Source organism: Macaca nemestrina, chromosome 2, assembly GCF_043159975.1.
Source record: "Macaca nemestrina isolate mMacNem1 chromosome 2, mMacNem.hap1, whole genome shotgun sequence".
NCBI classification, from domain to species: Eukaryota; Metazoa; Chordata; class Mammalia; order Primates; family Cercopithecidae; genus Macaca; species Macaca nemestrina.
The window spans coordinates 110,347,632-110,369,070 of record NC_092126.1 but is presented as its reverse complement, the minus strand read 5'-3'; the positions used below and the strand labels follow the sequence as shown (position 1 = coordinate 110,369,070).

The window sequence follows — 21,439 nt, the reverse complement described above, 5'->3', positions numbered from 1 at the left end:
CATGCCCCCCTCACCCAAGCCTCCCCTTCCCCAACCTCCAGCCTACCTGGCCATCATCCCCTGTGGCTGCCAAAAAGTTCAGCATGATCTGCGTGACCTGCACGTCATCTGCTGAGAGGCTCCGCACCAGGAACTCCCTTGCCAGGCCCAGGAGGGAGGTCTGCACGGTGCGTAGGTCGTCAGCAGCCAGGGGGCGCTCCCGCTGCGGGCTGGCAGGTCAGCAGGCACCCCCAGCCAGGTCCGGAGAAAGGTGGGGAGACAGGGGGAGAGAAGGGGAGAGAGGGGGAGGGAGGGTGGGCAGGTGAGTCAGGTAAGCGCATAGCCCAGTCCCCAAGGCCAGAGGCCACTGTGTCAGCGTCAGCCCCCCATGGCCCATCTGGCCCCACTGGCCTCACCTGTAGTGGGTGCGCAGAGCATCCAGGATAAACTGGACGCCGTACTTCTTCCGCAGCTTCTGTTTGTGCTCCCGAACTATGCTGGACATGTACTGGATGTGGCCTGAGAAGGAATGAGCAGGAGGCTTAGGCCACTAGGCTGAGCTGGGCCCTTCAGATCCTCCAGGCCAGAGCCATGTGCCTGTCAGACTTCCAGGGCAGGGTCATAGTCCCCTCAGCCACCCCATGGCATTCTGGATTCCTATCAGGTGAGTCCCTCAGATCCCCCAGAGCAGGGTTCTGACTTCTCAGTGCTCAGCCACCCTATGGCCAGCCCCTTGCTCAGGTCCTCACACCTACCGAGGCGCACGGCGAAGTCACTGAGGGTCCAGAGGTGAAAGTTGAAGAGCAAATGCTGGTAGAGTAGGTACAGGAGGGGCCCGCTGCCCTCAGCCGCCACTTGCTCCATCAGCAGCTGGGCAGACATGAGCACGTTCATGTCCATGGCCCAGCTGGGGACCTGGGGTGAGACAGGAGCTGGAGTGAGGGCTCAGGCTCTGCCCACCTGCTGTCTGAACTTCTCAGCTGCCACCCTTCCCTGCACAGCCATGACGGCCACAGACATGGCCACCCACCTGCTCAGAACCCTTTGGGGGCTCCTTGCCGCCTCTGACATGCAAGCCTCCTGCCTGCTGTGCGGGTCCCCACCCCAACCTGTGCTGGGCCTTTCCCCAAATCTTCCAGATCCAACCCTGCTCGGCCTTTCAGGGCCCACTCAAGTATCAACTCTCCCAGGAGGTTCTCCATGACTGACAGGGCAGCAGGTTCCCCACTCAGTCCCCTCGGTCAGACAGGCTGACCATATCCCTAATCCCCCATGCGTGCCCTACCAGGCCCTACCTTTCGCAGGAGGGCCCCGATGATGGCAGGCCCCTGGCACTGCACCAGGCTCTCTTGGTTCACCACGTGACCCTGAAGGAAGTTCCGCAGCATCAGCAGAAAAGCAGCCACTGCATTCCTCTCCATCCGTTCCTCTGCCAGCCACCAGGAAGGGGACAGAGGTGCATCAAGGGCCTGCCAGTGGCCAGGAGACCTTGGGCATTCCACCCCCCTACCATGCCAAGATTCTCGCCCCATAACATAGGCACCAGGAACACTTACCTGAAGATTTACCCAATGGGAGAACCAGGCCCTGGGTTTTGTGGCCAGAGGTCAGTTCAGGACCCACGAGGTCATGCGTTTCAGCTGGACTTGCCTCAGCCTCTTTGGGCTGTGCAGCTACTCGCTCCAGCAGGGGCAGCAGGGCACCCATACCCCCAACGCAGTTCACCACATCCTGGGGGAAGGAGGATGGCAGTGAGGGGGGCCTTCCAGTCAGTTTCCTGCCCTGCTCCACCCCAGCAGACCACCCACAAGGGAAGTTTTGCTCTCTCGAGCTGGACTGTCCAAATCCTCCCCAGGCACAGCACTGCTCCCCACCTGACTCCAAACACACATGTGCCCCATGTTCATGCCTCCTGCACACACCACCCACACGTGCTCACAGACCTTCACATCCCAGGTCTCCACTCTGTGGCCCGTCAGGCGCCCATCGAGCCCATGACTGGGGGACAGGTCCAGGCAAATGTTGTTCTTACAAGCCTAGGGACAGGGGAATGGGCAGGCAGCCAGGGTCAGAGGGAGGAGGGGGTGGCAGGCACAGTGTGGGAACCAGAAAGTAGCACAATCAAGCCAACCACTCCCCTGGGGCCCCCAAATACCTGAGGTGAGTAATGGAGGAGCAGCCTGGTGCTGAGCTCATGCAGCTCCCCCTCAGGCTTGAAGGGTGCCGTCTCATTGGGCCCTGGGAGGTGGGCAGGGGGCTTCAGACCTTGCTAGGCCTCTGGCCAAACCCCATCCAGAGCCTGCCTGACCAGAGGAGAGACCCCCAGAGATGCCTTCTCACCCCTGGACCCCTAGCTTCTGGCCTGGGGCTGGGGCAGAGATGAAGGATGCTGCATACCCAGGGTGCACAGGGTCCACAGAGCCGTCGCCTGCAGGGCTTCATGAAAGATGGCCACAGTCCCCAGCTCACCCTCCAGGGATGTGGGACTGCCCCACCGAGTGTCCTGGGTGCCTGCGAGGGTAGAGTCGATGCTGCCCTCCTGCAGGGGGGCCACCAGCCCGGACCCCCAGCCAAGCCCCGTGGAGGCTGGGACTGACTGGGACCGGGTGAGGGCGGGGTGAGTGTAGGCCAGGGTGGCGGGGACTGGTGGCATGGGCAGCCCCGTGGTGGTGGTCGTTGTGCGGTGCCCAGCGGAGCCGATACAGCAGGAGGAGAAAGGCTGTGGGACCGGGGTTGGGGGAGCAGTCAGGTCACAGCAGAACCTGGGGCTCCGCCTACATGCAGTTCCTCACAGTGACCCCCATGGCTGCATGGACCCCAGTGGCTAAAGTCCAAGGCCTATGGGGCAGCACGGGACACAAGGGCTCCAGGCCACACCCTGCCCACTGTGTTCCAAGTCCCCCCATCTATCCAAGGCCTCCCCAAACCTTGCTTGGCACACCTCACTGAGGGAGGGGCAGCGAAGGGGTGCTGTCTTGACCAGATGGCCGTCTTTGTAGACATGGACCAGGTTCTGGCTGAAGGGCCGGCGCCCAGGCACATGGACGATAGCCACGCAGTGCTAGAACAGAAGCCTCATGTTAGGCCATACTTGGGACTCAGCACCCCTCTCTCTACTGGGCCACATGAGAAGGATGGGGTCTCACCCAGGCAGAGTCGGCAAAGGACACTTCGGGCAAACTCATGGTCAAGTACTCCTTCCGTGTGCACACAGCCACCACCAGGGTCCCGGCTGCTGTGAAGAAGGCCTCAAACCCTGAGCCGCTGCTGGTGAAGAAGCTGGGGGCAGGCGAGCCAGTTATGTCTGCTTGTTCCTGCTCACCCTGGCAGGAGGTCCCTGGCCCCTGGCAGTCACCCACCTGTACAGCTGCTTTCGCTGGAGTGGTCGGGTGGGGGCAGGGGTAGGTGCTATATCCATGGGGTGCAGACAGAGCCAGGCATGAAAGGTGAAGCCAGGCCCTGGCCATCGCTGCACAGGGGGTACCATGATGCCCGCCATGCTGGGCGTGAGGTCAAAGTAGCGTAGAGCGCGTGCAGGGCCCTGGTGCCTGGCCATGCCTGATAATGAACGGATGACAGCACCTGCGTGTCGGGCCTTTCCAGCCTCAGCTCCACCTGGTCCCGAGTCCAATCCTGGCGGAGGGCGCAGCAGGTGACGCAGCTCCATGGGCCTTATTGATACACGGCCCAGTGCTTGTAGCAGTGCCAGCAGTTGCTCTTGGCAGCGGGCCTCCAGGGCTAGCCCTGTGCTGAGTGTCTCCAACAGGCAGCCCACCAGGCCTGCCTGCACACAGGTGGCACGGCTGGCAGGGCAGCTGTCACAGAGCCACCTGAGGCGTTGTGCTAGGAAGAGCCGCAGCTCAGCGGTGGGCAATGACGGCAGCCACTGCACCAGCACCAGTATCGGCTGCTCATTGCGGATTGGTGGAGGTGGGCACAAGCTGTGGTCACCCTCCACAGCCTGTGGGTGGACAGAATAACAGTCCCTGGTCAGTTGTGGCACCCTGTCAACAGTAGGACTTTCTGGCTCCATTTACTTGCCTACAGCAGCAGTCAGCAACATGATCTACCCCATCCTGCCCACAGGTTGTGTGTGAGGCTCAGGAAAGTCAGAGGGACACAGATGACGATCACTACTACTAAGAATCCTTCAGTGCTGTTAATCCCTCAACCTTAGTTTTCAGCCTGGGTTGGCCTAACCCCTAACTGCATGTTCCTAAGATAATCCTGGGGCTTGCTAACATGCAGTTGCTTCCAGGATCCCTACAGGGCCAGAATCCTCATTCCAGTGACACTGATAGACATGACCAGGCTACAGGTCACACTATGTACTGGCCGCAGTCAACATGGCCCCCCAGGGTGGAAAGCTCACCATCTGTGGTAACCCTGACTCAGTTCTGGTTGCCTTTGGGACCCTGGTCCCAAGCCCCTTCCCTCACCATGTTGAGCAGCTCTTGCAACAGCCGATGGGTGGGGGGACCATGGCTCTGCAGAACCTCCTGCAGGTGAGGGTAGCCGATGCGCTCCTTAAACACCTCCTGTGTAAGGCAGTATGGGGAAGAAGTGAACATATACATGTGCCCCAGGGCAAACTCAGGCCCCCTGGAAACCCTGGAGGGGCATCACATTTTGCGGTTCCCTTGCGTGGCTCTGCCTCTGGGTGACAGTACTGGTGGGCAGTGGGCTGCAGAGGGATGGGGGGGACATGAGTCCATCCCAGAAGGCTGTAGATGGAGGTGGGTCTACAAGTGTCCATTCCCCATCCAGCCCTGATAGAGGAGATGCAGCTCCAGGACAGACTGGCGACCACACCTGCCCAGTGTGCTTTAGGGCAGGGCAGTCACCTCCCAGCTTGCTTTGCTCCAGGGAACAGGATTCTTATAGCCACCGGCCAGGCCTGTTCTGGGGATATGGTCAGTTGAACTCCACCCCGCACCCCGACTAAAGCTGCAGTGCAGCAGCCTCACCTTGGCTGAGGGGGAGTCACTCATGATGCAGGTCAGCACTCTGACTACATGGACTGCAATGGCGTCTGTGTCTTGGTCCAGGACCTTGGGGTTGGGAGGGGCCGTCAGGAGAGGCAGGGGCCAGGGTGTCACAGCTGGCAGCCCCCTGCAGTAAAAAAGGTGCAGAGCCAAGCACCCCAAGGCATGTGGCATGTGCTAGATCAGCAACTCTGTTGGAGCACCAGACCTTCTACTCCTTGCCCCAACTGCTGTGACCCTATCATGACCTAGGGCCCTCTCTGAGCAGCTCAGCAAGACCCAGTCTAACAAAGGCTGGGAAGGGCCTCACTGGGACAGATTAATGGTGGACACTCTCACTGCACCGTCCAGTCCCCCTTTCTGTGGTGGAGTTAGGGCCCCACCCGCAACCTGTCTCCCTAAAGCTAGACACACGAGTACAGACAGGCCAGCAAGTGCCCCATCACCCACAGTGATTGACAGGGGTCAGAGATTCAGGGACAATCAATCACAGGGTGTTAGAACCAAAAGAACCTTCGAGACCTTTAAGTCCCACCTTGCCCCTTCCCCCTAGATCCAGGTGGGGACACTGAGGCTCAGCCTGGCTGAACCTGACAGCCAGAGGCATGCTGCTGCCTCTCCTGCCCCACCCTGAGGGGGTCAGGGTTTGGGAGGGCTTGGAGAGCTTCTCAGCAGGGACCAGGTCACATTTGGCTCCATGGGGCCTTTGGTCCCAACTTTGCCTGACTCCCCAAGTGACCTCAGGCATCAGTCTTCCCCCTCCAGGCCTCAGTGTCCTCATCTGTAAAAACAGAGGGAAGTCACTTTGCCCTGCCTGCTTTGCAGATGAATAGACGTGCCAGCTCTCAGAAAATGACCATGTGCAGTGAACACATAGGGTTACCTCATGAAGACAGAGCCAGGGTAGGGGCTATGGAGGTTGGGGTCCACAGGTTGAGCCCCCAGAAAGGGTGCCCGCTGTGAAGCCGCCAGCTGACACCCTGCAGCTGCCTACAGCCCACATGCAAGGTGAGTCAGGGAGCGCATCATCAGGGGCTGGCTGGGGGCACCCAGTGACCTGCTGAGGGTGGGTGCAAGAATCTACAGAAAGAAATGGCACCATGAGGGAGACCCCCTTCTCTGTGACTACAGCCAAACCCTTGAGTGTCTGGGCTTCTGTCTCCCCTTCTGAGAAATGAGGTAGGTAGTTGAGTTTCGAAGGTTCCATCCCGCTTGGCACAGGCAGACCCCAACACCCAATCAAACACCAGGCAGGGGATAGACCACCTTCTGTCCTGTTCCCTAGGATGGGGACTTGGAAGGCAGGCAAGACAGCATGGAGGACCCACACCCATTGCTAGACCACACCAGGCCTTACACACATCCGCTCATTCCCCCAGCTATAGTGGAGAAAGCTTAAAGAGGAAGTCCCGGGGGTGTCTGAGCTGGTCAGCCCCAGGATGGTACCTTTTGGACATTGGGCTCAGTCAGTAACCGGGTAGCCAGGTCACTGTCCCCCTCAGGGGGCGCCCGGGCCTGCAGGTACAGCTGTGGGCAAGGGGGAGGCACAGGGTGGAGGAGGCAAAGAAGAGAGAGGAGGAAGACGGGAGAGGGTGGGGTTAGAGCAGGACCAGGAGCAGCTGCCAGGTGCCCTGCCTGGCACTAGGGAACAGTAGGGTGCTGAGCCCCCTGTGCCCTGCTCAGATGGGCAATCGGGGGGATGGGTGGGTGGGAGCAGACACTGCATCTGAAAGCACTGGTGTGCTCCTCTAGCCCCTGTACTTGGGGCCAGGGAAAGGGAAACAAGGCGCCAGAGCAGCTCCCTTCCTTCCATAACAAGCCCCGCTTCCGTGGGGCACAGAGCTGTCCTGAGCCTCAAGCCCAGTCCTATAGAGGCCCCAAGGGACGGGCCCTTGTCCATGCCCCAGACCCTCCCACTGAACTGCAGGCCATCCCACCAGCTGCAAACAACTGACTCTGTCCAGCCCATGTTTGCTCAGCAGCAGCCTGGCACCTATGCATGTCTCCCCTAACCTCTGGCTTCCAGATCCTCACCCCCAGGCTGGGGCCTACCCACCTTGCTGTTCTGAATGAGCCGAGTGAGGTGTTCAAAGCAATTGTTGCTGAGGAAGGTGGCTTGCAGCACTGGCCGGTCTTCACATGCCAGCATCATGGGGATGGCATCTGTAGAAGTGTCAAGGGTCAAGCCCTGCTCAGACCCCTCTAGGCAGCCTTAAGCCTTCCTTCGTATGCTGCCCCATCCAGCCCTTCCATCATCACTTAGGCTTTTCCCTCATGATGCCCCTTCCCCAAGAGCCTGGGAGCCCATACCCACCGAGCATGCTGACCCGGAGGGTGACAAGGGCCTCTTCGGGGCCTGAGCTCAGACCAGCTGGCCAGTCGGCATTAAGGACATGGAAGTAGCTCTCAAGCAGGGCACGAAGCTCTGGGCCACGAGGAGGTGTGCGGCTGGCATGCAAGACATGGACTGCACCCACCAGTGCCTCTAGAGCCAGTGGTACTAGGTGGGGGTCTGGGGCTGGCCCATGGCTCCAGCCCCGCACCACACTCAGCAGGCCTTTCACAGAGCCGTCACTTACAGCCATCTGCCCGTTCTCCTGCAGGTGTGGACAGAGATGGGCAGTGGGCAAGGGGCTCACCCAGCAGATAGATGCTGAAAGAGCCGCTCTCTAGTCCACAGGCTCACCTCCCAGCCTACCTTTCCTCCAGCGAGGACGGCGCAGAAGAGGTGGATGAGACGCAACAGCAGTATGGGAGGCAAGTGGTCTGCATTCTGTAGGCTCTCTGGGTAGGGGGTTGTGGGCAGGGTAATGTCACCAAGGTTGCAGGGCTATGGACCCAGGGGGCTGCACAAGAGGTGGGTGCCCTGGGGTGGAGGGGAGAAGGAACTGGGCCAAGTAAAAGACCCAGTCTGAGTGATAAGACTGGGCTTTGCCCTGGGGGCATCTAAGGAGTTATGGCTGTATAGTAGAGGGTCTGAAAGGGACACAACCCTTCTCTGGGGGACTTAAGGGGGACACAGCCCAGCCCTGAGAGTCTAGCCAGCTTCCTAGATCCTCAAGCGCCAAAGTGAGGGCCCCAGCATGAGCACATCCTTCCTCTTCCCCGTGATGACCAGGGCTTAGTTTCTCAGATGCAAATCTCTTGCTCCCTCTGCCCCTGTGACGGTTGGTGCTTCTCATGCTGTGCTCTGGGGACTCTGCTGTATCTCCTGCACTGATGCCACCTCCCCCACGCCCATGCCTTTGCCTGGGACTTCTAGGGGCTTTCACAGCCTAATACGTAGGAGGCCCACCTGGCCCTGCGCCAGCAAAGCTGGACAGGATGCCAGGCCAGGGACTGAAACTCAGAGGGCAGAAGGGACTAGCCCTGGGTCACATGCCTGAGGGAGGAAGAAGAGTAGGGCTGGGGCTTGATTCCGGTTGGATGGGTGGGAGGCCTCCTTGGGGATGGGGCTTTTGAGGGGAGACCTGAGAATGCAGTTGGAGGGGAGAGGGCACAGCATGGGCTAAGACCCTGAGGTGGGGTCAGTGGTAGCAGTCTGGGAATGAGAGGAGAGAAGCGAGGCTGGGCAGCAGGACAAGTGGAGAGAAAGGCTGTGGGAGGAGTAGGATTTCATCTTGAGGGTGCCAGGTTGACATCAAGGGATACGATGGGAGGAGGAATAAAATCCAGTTTGTTTTAATAAGAGCACCCAGGCTATGGGAAAATAAAGGCGGGGAGCTCCCTAGGGGTGCCTCCCCTCCTGGAGCTGCTGCCCCAACTCTAGATCCAGGCCCACAGCTCCATGGGGGCATCACTGAGACACTTAATATCCCAATAGGTCACCACCTTCTCACAACCCTGCCCACCTCTGTCCAGGCCATATCCCACCCTGAGCCTATCTTAAAGTCCTGGCCAGTCTCCCTCCAATGAGAGAAGAGAGGGGACCCAGGGGAGAAGGGTCACTAGGGAGAACAGGTTCACAGGACCACCTGCGAACAGGCGGCCGCAGCTGTCCTGGGCATCGGATCCTCCAGCAGCCAGGGAGCAGGAGGTGGAGATACCTACTGTGTCTCCAGGATGGGTGGAGAGTGGGTGGAGGCTATGGGGACAAAGGGATTGGACCAGAGAGTTTTAAGATCAGAGTAGGGTACAAGTGGCTAGAAGGATTCAGGAGATGGGAGGGAAAGAGGATGAGAAATCTGGGTAGGCAGGTTGACCCCACCCCTCCACCTGATGGGATGCCCTCACTCCAGTCCAAGATGTCCTTTCTCTTCTCTCTGTCCCTAAACTCCTGCCTAGTCTTTGGTTCTCCCAGACCTGCATGCAGACACCACCAAGTGGTTCCTGTGTATGGCAGGATCAAGGAACTACAGGAAGGGGCCTAGGTTTGGGGGTGGGGCCAAGTGGGGGTAGGGGCGGGGCCTGACCTTGGAAGAAGGCACTGAATTCCTGGGGCAAAGCAGCAGGAGGGAACTTGTATTTGCTCTTCTCCTTGGAGCTGATGACTTCCCTGGGGGCAGTGAGGCCAAGTACATCAGCCCGGCTCTCATCACTCCCCGCTCTCACCCCTCCTTGGGCCCAGCACGGCCATCCTCTCCCCACCCTCCTCTGGGTTCCCTGCCTTTGGGCTGGGTCTCACCCACTGCGCTGGCGCCGCCAGGTCTGGTAAGGGTCAAAGAGGCCCTCGCAGAGAAGCAGAGCATGTAGGGCCACATTCTCCAACTGTGCCCCTTGGTCCTGGGGTGGTGGGCATCCTTTCAGCTGTAGGTGTGGGGAGAGAGGTTTAACCCTGCCATGGCTACCGCCTGCCTCCCTGCATGTACCCTCTGCCCCCCAAGGTAGAGGCCACTTCACCTCTGCCACCAACTTGGTCAACAGCGCCAGCACTCGGGGCACTAGCACCTGGCCCCGGCCTGCCTCTATGTTCTCCAGGTTTCTGGGGGAGTCAATGAGGAGAGAGGTCACAATAATATACCATGCCCCTCCCTGCCCCCGCTCCCTCTGGCCCACAGTTCTAGGCCCCTGCTCGTAGAGTGGATAACAGGGACACCTGCACAGAATGATGAAGAGCTTGAGCAGCAGGAGGGCTTGCTCCAGGTCGGCCTGGTGCAGCTGCTCGGCCAGCACATGCAGCGCATCCAGTGGTAGCAGCGGGACCTCTGCACCTGCCTCCTCTGGCCTGCAAGGAAAGGGGAGACATGGGTGCTGAGGACCCCTCAATCTCCTTGCTCTGTCCCTGCCGTCTGTGTAGATCCGGCCTCACCTTCGTGGCTCCAGAGAGGACAGTGAGATGCTCTTCTTGAAGGCACCTACGAAGGCCTTCAGCCACTGCTGCAGGTAACCCAGGTCCTTCTGTAGGCAGAGCAGGGGATCAGTGGTGGGGGGCAGAAGGGGTGCAATAAACAGGGCAGGGACAAGGGGATGTAGACAGAGGTGAAGAATGAATGGTGGTGGACACAGGGCATGGACAAGGGATTAAAGGCAGAGTGGTGGGTGTGGAGGAGGGGAGTAAGGGATGGGGGAGGGAGGGCAGGACATTGGAAGGTCAGCATCAGAGAGTTAGGTACATACTGACCACTCTTCCAGGCACCCCACTGCTTCTCTCAGCCTCCTAGTTTCTGCTCCCACCTCCCTAACGCCTGCAGTCCTAGGCAGGTCTGACACAGCCAGGGGAGGGGCGTAAGTGGGGTGTGGCTGTGGCCCACACTGGTGCTAGGGCTGGAGAAGGTGTCCCACACAGCAGCCACCCCCTACCAAGAGCCTTGGGCTGGATCCTCATCTGCCATCGTCACCCAGCCCAGCAGAAGGGGTTACCTTCAGTAACCTTCTTTAACTGTGTATCCCGGGACACATGTGTACCATTAGACAGGCAGACCCAGACATGTGCACATCCTCATGTGCAGCACTACCTTGCCCCGGGAACCTCCACCCACCCTCGCTGGTTACCTGGACCCCAGGCCCCAGAGCTGGTTCCATGGGCAAGAGGGGCAGTGGCTAAGCCCAGGTCTAGGCGCTGCCAGGAAAACTTTGGTGTGAACGGGAAATGTCTCCTCCCGCCCCGGGGCTGGGGCAGGAAACGCAAAGTCACGGTGGGGGAGGGGGACCGCTTCCTCCCGGCAGACCGCAGGGATGTGGGGGGGCCGGGGCACCCTGGGCCCCAGTGAGAGAGGCTGCAAGCGACCTGGCCTGCGCTGAGGGTGGGACCTGTTACAGAGGGGTGGAGTCACCTATCCTGGGTGGGGCTTGTGGGCCAGAGACTAGTTTTACAAGCATGAGGTTGGCGCCTGGAAGAGCTCTTATCCAGGTGACGGTTCTGATCCTGCTGCTTCAGTACCCTTCACTCAAGGCACCCACAGCTCCCTGACCTGTGCTCAAGGCCTTAGGCCATAGAGGTCGATGTAGAAGACTCAGCCATACCTTTGTCCCCCCAGCACCGCCATGTCCTGGCCACCTCATCTGGACCCTGCAGTTCTCTTTGCTCAGGAACACAGCTGATAAATCCTAGCCTAGCCCGTATCTCCTCTAACCTCTAAGCCCCTCCCAGGGGATAGGGGTGGGTGGTGGCTTATACAGGAATTCCTCCAGGCTGGTGCCATCTGGAGCTCCCAACCAGCTGAGTCCTAGAGTTAGAGGTGGACAGGGGGAGCTAGAGTGGAAAAGGATGAAGAGGCAAGGGACACATCATGGTCAGTACTCAGCAGGCCTGAGGCTGCTCCCCAGGGGCCATGGACCTCATACCCAAGGACCTCCAGCACTATCTTTGGATGGATGGCTAATTTTTGCAGTCTATGGACCCAGACCACAGGGCAAGGCCTGAATGGTCCCAGGGCAAGAGGCCTGACCACAGCAGACCTGAGCCAGATCCCAAAAAAACCTAGGCAGAGCAGCCATCCACCCTGTGACTGGGGAACTCCCTGGTATATTTTAGTGCAGATCTGAAGACAACTCAGAGAGGTGCCAGGGCCACCATGGAGCAGACCCACACAACCATGACATTTTGCCTGTCAGTGACATTTATTGACCTCTCCACCCTCTCCTGCTGGCAGCTTCTTCCCGAACAATCAGCAAGGAGCCCAAAATACCCAGATCCCGAGACAGCAGAGGCGGCCAGGGGTCCTGGACCACTTCTTCTGAACCTCTCCCATTACAGATGGGGAAACAGGAGGCCCCATAGGGGATGCCTTATCTACTACTTTGCCTTCAGTGTACCTTTGAGGATGCTGAAAGCCAGACCTTAGTTCTAGGCCAGGACCACTCATGATTGCTAGCAAGCCAGCCCATGCAGACCATGTGACCCGATCCTTGCCTCAGTGGCCCCACAGAGACCGCTGGCTGCCTTCAAAAATGTCCCAATGCTGTCTTCCCCTCTTCTGCCCCTCAGTCAAGCCAGTCACTCAAAATGGGAGTCTTCCTGCCAGCTGCAGCTCTACTGAGCACCAGAAAGCCCCACATTTGACTATGTCTAACCCCTCCCCATAAAGGCTCGACTGCTGAGCCTGGCATTCCAGGCTGCTGGTCCAACCAGGACCTGCTTCTCCGGCTTCCACCTCTCCCCATCTGTGGTTCACATCCTCTTGTCCAGGCCTCTGCCCACCCTATGCCCTACTGCCTTGTGTAACTTGGGCTTGTAGTACTTGAGCAGGAACCTCCCACCCTCCTGGTGGCCATCACCTTGATCAGCCTTCCCAGGATAGGGGTGGGTCCCTCAATCTCTACATACTCCTGCTTTCTGTCCCTAGAACCACAGCCTTGGCCTGTCCAGTCCTGTAAACTTTCAGCAGATTGGGCTGAGCTGGGTTCAGGGCTGGGGCAATCAAGACAGCCTTCAGGGGCTCTGAAAGGGGATGAGGAGGTCTCCAAGGCACAGTATTAGGCAGGGGTGGGGTGGCTGCCTGTCCTGCCTCCCTGGGTCTTACCTTTTCTCCCTGGAAGGCCTCAGGCCAACTCTGGCCTAGGCCCCATGGCTTGAGACTGCGATGTGTCGGGGTATGGGAGTCCCTCAGGGAGCCAGGGTCAGAAGGCAGAGAATGGCAGGGGATGAAAGCATAGTAGCAGTGCTGCATGTGAAGGCCCAGGGCCTGGGAGGGGTGGCCGTGATGCTCAGGCTTCCCATGCCCCTCTCAGAGCCTCTGCCTTGGTCAGTTGTGCCAGCTCTGAGCAGGAACATGGGTCAGGGACAGTCCAGCCCCTCGCTCCCACCTAACTGGGTCAGAGCCCCAACCCTGTCCCCCACTGAGGGCAGGCTGGGAGCAGCTACACCTGCCAAGCCCTCTCCAGGGCCCATAGGTAAGTGATGCCCAGGTCCTGCAGCAGGGGAGAAGGTTGTGGGAATGGGGAAGGCCGGTGTCCCTGGGAAGAGGGGGTCTCATGGTCGCCTCCACAGAGACCCCAACTTATGCCCAACTAGCTGTGAGGGCACTTGAGAGTGCTGGGGGTGAGGGGCTCCTGAGGGCTGCTTAGGCTCAAACAGTCCCTGGCTGCGCATGGAACTGAGACTCCTCTGGAATTCTGAAGTAACCCGGAGGGCTGAGGGCTGGTGGTTGTGACACTGGTGGGGAGTACAGGGAGTACACCTTGTTTGCCAAGGTGACAGGGATCACTGAGCTGCCTGACACCATGCTGCTCCCAGACCCTGCCTGACGTACCCCAAGTCCAGCGCACAGTGGGCCTCGAGTAGACATCCGTCACCATCACAGCCTGATCAGCCAGTCGCATGCCCTATCACAAGCTCACATCTGAGGCCCTGTGTGGGTGGTGCCCACCTCACCTCCAGCCTCCACATCCCAAACCTGCAGGATGCCCGGGCCCAAGGGCGTGACTTGCTGTCTATACCCCCACAGGTCTGCCTGTGCTTTGCTCTTGTTTGCTCTGCTGGAATGCCCCCATCAGGGGCATCAGCACTCTTTGTAAGACCTATTCCTGTCTGGTGCCTCTCACGAACCAAATCCGTGGTGAGCACGTGGGTTCCGGAGTCCAGTCCCCATTCTAACTCTCGGTGGCTTGTTACCTAACATTCACCTCTTTAAAACCATCCCTTTGCTTCATGGGTAAAAGTTCTCCAGCCATACCTACCCAACTCGAGGTGAGGGTAAGGTGAGTGGAGCTCCAGATCCAGGGGCTCTGGACTGCCCGAGCTCCCTGAATTCCAGGCAACAACCCTCAGCCCCCACTGTGAGTGACAGTAAGAGGCATTAATAGACCCCAGGGAAGAGCTAGGAGCAGGAAGGGAGAGAAGAACACAGCTCAAGAGTGGGTGACTCCTTTCAGTCAGAGCTGCCTGGGTGGTAGTGAGCACTCCATCTTCAGGGACAGACAAGCAGAAGTGGGACAGGGTGGGGTCTGTGTGGAATAGCCTATCTCAGGCCTAGGGGGTCCCCCAATTCAGTAGCCGGATGGGGAGGGCAATGTCAAGCTAAATGTGACTTCTGGCTATATCACCAGGACTGGAGGTCAGGCTTGGAGGATGTTAGGCCATGGGATGAAGCAGGAAGATGGGACTTTGCTGGGGCAGGGACAACTGAGGATAGTGGTTTGAGTGCCTGGGTGGCTGGGCCAGTCTCTCCCCCTTACCTGGAGAGGGGGTGCTGAAAGGGTGGACCTTCTGATCTCCATGACACCCACCCTGCCCCAGGGCCTGACCATCCCCTTGTACTATATATATATATATATATATATATATATATATATATATATATATATATATATATATTTTTTTTTTTTTTTTAAGCAAGGAAAGCATAGATTTATTGAAATGAAATCACACTCCACAGAATGGAAACAGGCTCAAGCAAGTGGCTCAAGAGCCGACCACCCCCTTTTACTATCACTATGGAAAATGGCAATCTCCTTCCAGGGTCCCCATAGACCCATAGTAACTGACCCTGTTTCTCCGGGGACCCCACACTTCCCCATCAGCTCCCCAGTTGTCATAACAACCCCAGGAATGACCAGTGGCCACCCAAGCCTGGGCTGTGTGCTCATCTCTCTGTCACTACAGACCCTCCTCCTTCAGGCGCCTTGGTAATAGAGGCAGGGGACCAAGCATCAAGGAAGTGATTCCACCTTCCATTTACCCATTTCAGGAAGGTAAACTGAGGCCCAAAAAGGAATATGACCAGATAAAGTACCAGGGGGAGTGGAGGGCCTGACCAGGCTTCTAAGAGGCAGTAGACATCAGTTAGGGAGAGGGAACTGGGGGAAGTGTGGGCAGGACGGGGTTGCCTCCAGCCTGACCTAACCTTCCTGGACCCCTCTGAGGCCTCAGTGGCATAGCTGGACAGGTCAGCTTCTGCTCCCTCCTGTCACCTGAGGGTTTGTTCTGCCCTGACCTTTGTGACCCTGAGTGCCCTTCCATATTCAGTGCCCCCTCACTCTGTGACCCCATTCACTGGGGGGGTTGCTGAACATCACTGCTGCTCCTGCCTGAACAGGGACCACTCATCTGCATGCTATGTGGCATTAACTTTTATGGGCTGCCCAACCGCCAGCCTGTCAGGTGCTGTCCCCAGTCCCCCAAGACTCCCCTGTCCTTCCTATGCCTTCCCTGGGGGAGCTCTGGTGGGCTTGGAGTCCTCTGGATGAGCCCCCACTGTCCACCAGGCCTGCTTGACTAGCTCTGCCCTACCCCAACTCCTGACAATTTGCTTCTTGTCTCACTGCTCCTGCTGTTCCTTCCTCTCGGCCCTCAAAGCCCAAACTCAGCCTCCTCTGGGGTAACTTCCTGACTGGTCACTGCTATGGGGCCCACCCTTCAGCTAATACCCAAGGAGCACCTACTACATGTGAGGTCTGACAATCGTGGTAGGACCCTGCGTTGGTTTCCCCACCAGGGCCCTAAGGAGCTCCAACTGAGTGAGGTCCTGGGGTGCTCTGACTCTTCCCTCTTCCCTCAGCGGCCACCCACAGCCCCCTCCCTCACTATGAGGCCCCCAGTTGAGCCGGGCCCACAGGGAGAGGGGGTGGTGGGTCTAAACCTGGGGTCTTTAAGGAAGAGGAAGGGCAGGAAGGAGTTACTCCCCCCTCTCCATCCCCACCCAGACCCACAACTGGGGAAACAGGTTTGCCAGCTGATGTCAGCTCTCACAGCTGAAGGGAGGGGTGCAGGTGTTGCTGGCTGGGTGGCTGGCCAACTAAAGGGTCTCTAAACACCCACTTTCAGCTCCGCCCCTTACCTTGCACTCCCCCTCCCCAAGTACACACACAATAGGTCCCTAACAGGACTCAAAGTTGTATAGCACTACTCCTCCCTGGATTGGGGGTTCCAGGAGCAGGAGCAGGCGGGCAGGAAGGCGAGCTGGGAGGTTGGCCCTAGCTTCCTCTTCCCAGGCAGCCTGGCCCCGCCTGGCTCCTGAGTTTGCTGTCACATCCTGGATTTGTTTGCCTGGCCCCAGACTGCCCTCTGCCTGCTCAGGCTTCCAAAGCTACAACCTGCCAGCCTATGTTCCATATCTGCCCTGTGAGGTGAGGAGCTCCTGGAGTGGGAGGCTCAGCACAGATATGAGCCATAACCACCTCCTGAGGGGATGGGGGCTGGCCATGTACAGAGCTCAGCTAGATGGGGCATCAGGAGGCAACCATGCTGGAGTTACTGTCCTGGGAGATACCAAGACACTCCCAGCAGCCTGCCACCCGACCTGAAGACCTGTCATTAACATCTCTCACACTCATCACCTGGTTTAAGTCCCCTTTACCTGCCCATGCACCTAGAACCTGCCCATAGCTATGGGGCAGTCAGAGGGAGGACTAGGGGTAGGCTTCTCTTCAAATCCTCTGCTCCTTCACAACCACTGGGGATGGAGGCAGAGAAGCTGGGGCGAGGGGACCCAATGGGGCCAGGGAAACAGGAGCCTTCTCTGGTCTGGACCAGCTATAATGGCTACCTCTCCACAGAGTCTAGGAAGCCCCTGAGGTCAGGGCTGTGTAATTATTTTTTTTTGAGACAGAGTCTGTCACCAGGCTGGAGTGCAGTGGTGCAATCTCGGCTCACTGCAACCTCCGCCTCCCTGGTTCAAGCAATTCTATAGGCATGCGCCACCATGTCCAGCTAATTTTTGTATTTTAGTAGAGACGGGGGTTTCACCATGTTGGCCAGCATGGTCTCGATCTCCTGACCTTGTGATCCGCCCACCTCGGCCTCCCAAAGTGCTGGGATTACAGGTGTGAGCCAGCACGCCCAGCCAGGGCTGCCCGGCCAGGGCTGTGTCAATCTTACAGGTGGGAAGCAGAGGCTCAGAAGTCGAGTTTGATCTGAGTTATACCTAAGAGGGACTCTACTCCATGCCTGGCCTCCTGCCGGGGGCATGGACCTCTCACAACCTGAGTGGACTGAAGAGGCTGTGGTCCTTCTGGCCTGGACTCCAGGTTGGTGGAACACAGTGGGCCAGCCTCCTCATGGAGGGCCAGCGCGTCTGAGCATGAATTCCCCCCACTGACAAACTGTTCAGGGCACACAATGGTCTATTGTGCCCAGGGCACACCTGAGCCAGGAGCATGATGCCAGGCAGGTGCAAGGAGGGAGGTGCTGGGTGAAGGGGAAGGGAGCGTTACCCTGGGATCCCTCCCTGCTGTGGGTGCAGAAGGAAAATGGGGGACTATGTGTGTGAGACGGTGTGAGTGACACCAGGTTCTCAGCTGATGGGACACCCAGGTCAGAGTCACTCCCCTCACCTTCTGAGACCACCTGAAGTTTTCTCTGAGTCGGGTGGGGAGCTCAGGAGGAAAGGGCCTCCCTCCAACCTTTTCAGACATCCTTCAGGGAATCAACGCCCCACCCTCACCCTGGGCATCCAGAGCAAAACCTTTTCTTCTGCTCCTAGAAAGGTCCTGGGTCCACCCCTCAGAATGGGGGCAGGGTGGGTCGTTTCAAGTCAGGGAGGAGCTTATCGCAGCCTGTCTGCTGGGGGTGTGGGGGGATGCAACTCAAGAAGGACCTGAAGTGGGAGCATTCCCCTTCCACACACCTCCCTACGTCAGCCCACACACCCCCCCTACGTTGGCCCACACCCCCAGACCCGTTGGCCACGACCACCCAATCGGGCTGCGCCCAAGGGAGAGGCAGCCCATATACAAATTGAGTCCCCCTCCCCCTAGCCTCCTGGTCAGTCTCCAGGTCTCTCCAGGCCTCAGTTTCCCCATTTGTAAAAAGGAAAAGAAGCGTCCGGCCGGCTCGGCCCAGGCCACTCTCCTCTAGCAAGAAAGACTCAGGCTGCACGGTCCTGCTTGGGGGGTGGGTTGCTGTGAAGTGCACGACCGCGAGGCATAAGTGCCAGAGGCACCCGACGGGCTGGGGGCACACACGTGTGTGCGGAGCCGTTGCATGCCCTTCGCGCGCGCGCGGCTACGCGGCCCCAGCGGCGCTGGGCGCAGGTGCAGCAGGCGCGGGACGCGGGAAGCTGGGGGCACCGCGGGTGCGGATGCGGATGCGGATGCGGGGCGGGCTCACCTGCGCGTAGTAGAGCAGCCACAACTCGTAGAGCCGCTCCGAGGCGGCCATGGCCCGGCCCGGCTCCAGCCCTGTTGCGCGCCACCTGTCGCCGCCTCCTCCGCGCCGCCCGCCGGTTGCCCTCGGCCAGGCCCATGGGCGGAGGGCGTCACTCCGGGGCGGAGCGGCGCGGTACTACTGGGGAAGTCTGCGGCTGTGGCCTCCGCGGCGCTGAGCCACCCAAGTCTGCTCGCTCCTCCTCCTTCTTACTGCCGGCCGCCGCCCGGCTTCCTGCACTTCGCTGCAGTCACCGCCGCCCCGCCTCTCCCGGGACCGTGTAAAGGGCTGAGAGCCTGGCAGGAGGAGGGGCCTATGGGCCTGGCGGCCCGGGCGAGTGCCCAGCCGCCCCGCCGCCCCGCCCCGCCCCACCAGTGCCATTGGAAGGGCTAGCCTGAGCCTCCCGGACGAGGGTCGGGGTGAGGAATTTCAGACTTCTCCAGGGTCTGAATCCGCCCAGGACGCTGCTGGCCTGACTGCAGTTGCCGCCATTCAGGGAAGGGGCGGCGGGCCGCGTGGGGGTGGCGAGGGTCCTTCAACAATAATGACCACCATTGGCCGGGCGCGGTGGCTCACGCCTGTAATCCCAGCACTTTGGGCGGCCAAGGCGGGCGGATCACGAGGTTAGGAGATCGAGACCATCCTGGCTAACGCGGTGAAACCCCGTCTCTACTAAAAATACAAAATATTAGCCGGGCGTAGTGGCGGGCACCTGTAGTCCCAGCTACTTGGGAGGCTGAGGCAGGAGAATGGTGTGAACCCGGAAGGCGGAGCTTGCAGTGAGCCGAGATTGCACCACTGCACACCAGCCTGGGCCACAGAGCGAGACTCCGTCTCAAAAAAAAAAAAAAAACAACGGTGGCTCAAGCCTGTAATCACAGCACTTTGGGAGGCCGAGACGGGCGGATCACGAGGTCAGGAGATCGAGACCATCCTGGCTAACACAGTGAAACCCCGTCTCTACTAAAAATACAAAAACTTAGCCGGGCGAGGTGGCCGGCGCCTGTAGTCCCAGCTACTCGGGAGGCTGAGGCAGGAGAATGGCGTGAACCCGGGAGGCGGAGCTTGCAGTGAGCTGAGATCCGGCCACTGCACTCCAGCCTGGGTGACAGAGCGAGACTCCGTCTCAAAAACAAAACAAAACAAAACAAAACAAAACAAAACAAAACAAAACACACACACACACACACAAACCAATAATCACCACTACCACCATGACGACCCTTTGTAGCGCTTATCAAATGCCAGGTGCTACTCTGTCGCTTTATGGGAAGACCAAAACGCAACTTTTGAGCTCTAGCTGTTTGTGGAGTGTGATGGTGGGAAGTTAGCAGCAGGACTAGACTGAAATACCTTCGGGGCCGCGGTGCCCTCCCAGATCCCAGAGAGGCTTAGACCTAGACCGTTCCCACGGGTCCCCCTCCCTTCTCCAGGAAGCCTTCCCAAACGCTCCAGTGGAGGGGTTCCCCCCACTCCCCAACTCCAGGGCCCAGAACTTGCTTCACATATGTTGTTTCTTTAACCTCAAGAGGTGGGTGCCTCATGGCTCTGTTTTTTGTTTGTTTGTTTGTTTTTGAGACACTGTCGCCCAGGCTGGAGTGCAGTGACGCGATCTCGGCTCACTGCAACCTCCGCCTCCCGGGTTCACACCATTCTGCCTCAGCCTCCTGAGTCACTGGGACTATAGGCGCGTGCCACCAGGTCCAGCTAATTTTTTGTATTTTTAGTAGAGACGGGGTTCCACCGTGTTAGCCAGGGTGGTTTGGATCTCCTGACCTCATGATCCACCCGCCTTGGCCTCCCAAAGTGCTGGGATTACAGGTGTGAGCCACCGCACCCGGCCAGCTCTGTTTTACAGATGGAGAAACTGAGGCCCAGGTTGGCGAAATGAGGACCACCTGGGCATGCCCAGACTGTGAGGTGAGGGCATGGGGAAAGGGGCACAGGATGATGGTAGGAGGGACCCAACCCCTGGTGGGTCAGGTCCCCAGGGATCAGGCCCTTTGTTGGGGCTGGGGAGAAGTTTGCTGGGCCCAGAGAGGTGCTATTGGTTCCAGGAGTTGACCAGTCTGGAGACTCCTAGGCCTTGGGTGGCCAAGAGAACAGAGACCCTGTCCTGTTTTGTTCTCCTAGCTTCTTGGTCCATGCCTCCAGTCTGGACTTTTGTCCTGCTCCATCCATCATAGTTCTGAGCTGGGGTTTCCTGAGCACCTCCAACCTGCATGCCAGGCCTTGGCAGAGCAACCCATCCACTACAGGAAAGAAGGCTTAGTGAGGACAAGACGGTTAGTGAAGGGAGGGCTAGACCTGTGGTCTGTGGCCCAAGGGCCTCTGAAGGGAGTTGGAAGGGGAAGAGTGGATGTCCACCTGCAGCCAGCTTGGGAAGAGAGGCCTCAGGGAGGGAACAGCCTAAGAGGCTAGTTGTCCCCTGGCAGTGGAGGCAGGGGGAGGCATGGTCTCCTATTCCCAAGTGGGGGGGTGTGTGGCTTTGGGGACCCCCACATACTGAAAGAATATCTCGACTTCAGCTGAAGTGGTCTCTCGGTTATCAGGACACTCTAGTTCATGCAGGAAAGAAGACTCTGGCAGCTTCTGCTGGGGAGCCATGAATCTTGTGGTGACTTGCAGTCAAGGCCAAACCAAGACTTTCTAAGCTGGGGATTGGGGGCAGTCCTTGAGGCCCACTGGACCCAGGTTGGGGTTTGCTCTTCCCCGGGAAAGGTAACTTGACCCTGAGGACGTTGCTGCTGCAGGAGGGGATGGGAGTGAGAGGGGATCATCTTTGAGTCCAGAGGGAAACAGCCATACAGTCAGGTCCCTCACTGTACAGGCTTTTGTCTGAGCTGAGAGTGGTCACAGAGGGGCTTAGGGGCACTTGTCAGGTGAGTCTGGGGAGCCACTGACAGCGGTAGAGGTGTGAGGCATATCTTATATTAGGGTGGGATTGAAGTGGAGGGTCAGGAAAGGCTTTTTTTTTTTTTTTTTTTGAGACGGAGTCTTGCTCTGCCGCCAG

At 58.8% G+C, this 21,439-nt stretch overlaps 1 protein-coding gene across 5 annotated transcripts in view; it reads right to left on the bottom strand.

Annotated features, from left to right (window-relative positions):
* Positions 1 to 18,710, bottom strand: part of LOC105480377 (neurobeachin like 2) — a 29,517-nt gene extending 10,807 nt beyond the window's left edge. The window contains exons 1-23 of one of the 5 annotated variants that reach the window (XM_011739113.3): positions 18,391 to 18,710; positions 10,213 to 10,301; positions 10,000 to 10,128; positions 9,804 to 9,885; positions 9,589 to 9,710; positions 9,377 to 9,459; positions 7,663 to 7,748; positions 7,279 to 7,561; positions 7,021 to 7,127; positions 6,411 to 6,491; positions 4,947 to 5,030; positions 4,419 to 4,517; positions 3,339 to 3,940; positions 3,126 to 3,258; positions 2,921 to 3,040; positions 2,377 to 2,698; positions 2,135 to 2,217; positions 1,923 to 2,015; positions 1,536 to 1,710; positions 1,275 to 1,408; positions 735 to 894; positions 396 to 498; positions 47 to 209 (exon numbers count right to left, since the gene is read on the bottom strand). In XM_011739113.3, coding sequence (XP_011737415.2) covers positions 47 to 209; positions 396 to 498; positions 735 to 894; positions 1,275 to 1,408; positions 1,536 to 1,710; positions 1,923 to 2,015; positions 2,135 to 2,217; positions 2,377 to 2,698; positions 2,921 to 3,040; positions 3,126 to 3,258; positions 3,339 to 3,940; positions 4,419 to 4,517; positions 4,947 to 5,030; positions 6,411 to 6,491; positions 7,021 to 7,127; positions 7,279 to 7,561; positions 7,663 to 7,748; positions 9,377 to 9,459; positions 9,589 to 9,710; positions 9,804 to 9,885; positions 10,000 to 10,128; positions 10,213 to 10,301; positions 18,391 to 18,441 — 3,384 coding nt within the window. In that variant the 5' untranslated portion in view covers positions 18,442 to 18,710. Of the gene's footprint in view, positions 1 to 46; positions 210 to 395; positions 499 to 734; positions 895 to 1,274; positions 1,409 to 1,535; positions 1,711 to 1,922; positions 2,016 to 2,134; positions 2,218 to 2,376; positions 2,699 to 2,920; positions 3,041 to 3,125; positions 3,259 to 3,338; positions 3,941 to 4,418; positions 4,518 to 4,946; positions 5,031 to 6,410; positions 6,492 to 7,020; positions 7,128 to 7,278; positions 7,562 to 7,662; positions 7,749 to 9,376; positions 9,460 to 9,588; positions 9,711 to 9,803; positions 9,886 to 9,999; positions 10,129 to 10,212; positions 10,302 to 10,895; positions 11,107 to 18,390 lie in introns of those variants that run through there. The other 4 variants (XM_011739108.3, XM_011739109.3, XM_011739110.3 and 1 more) reach the window with 4 other exon arrangements.
* Positions 18,711 to 21,439: the final 2,729 nt, after the last annotated feature.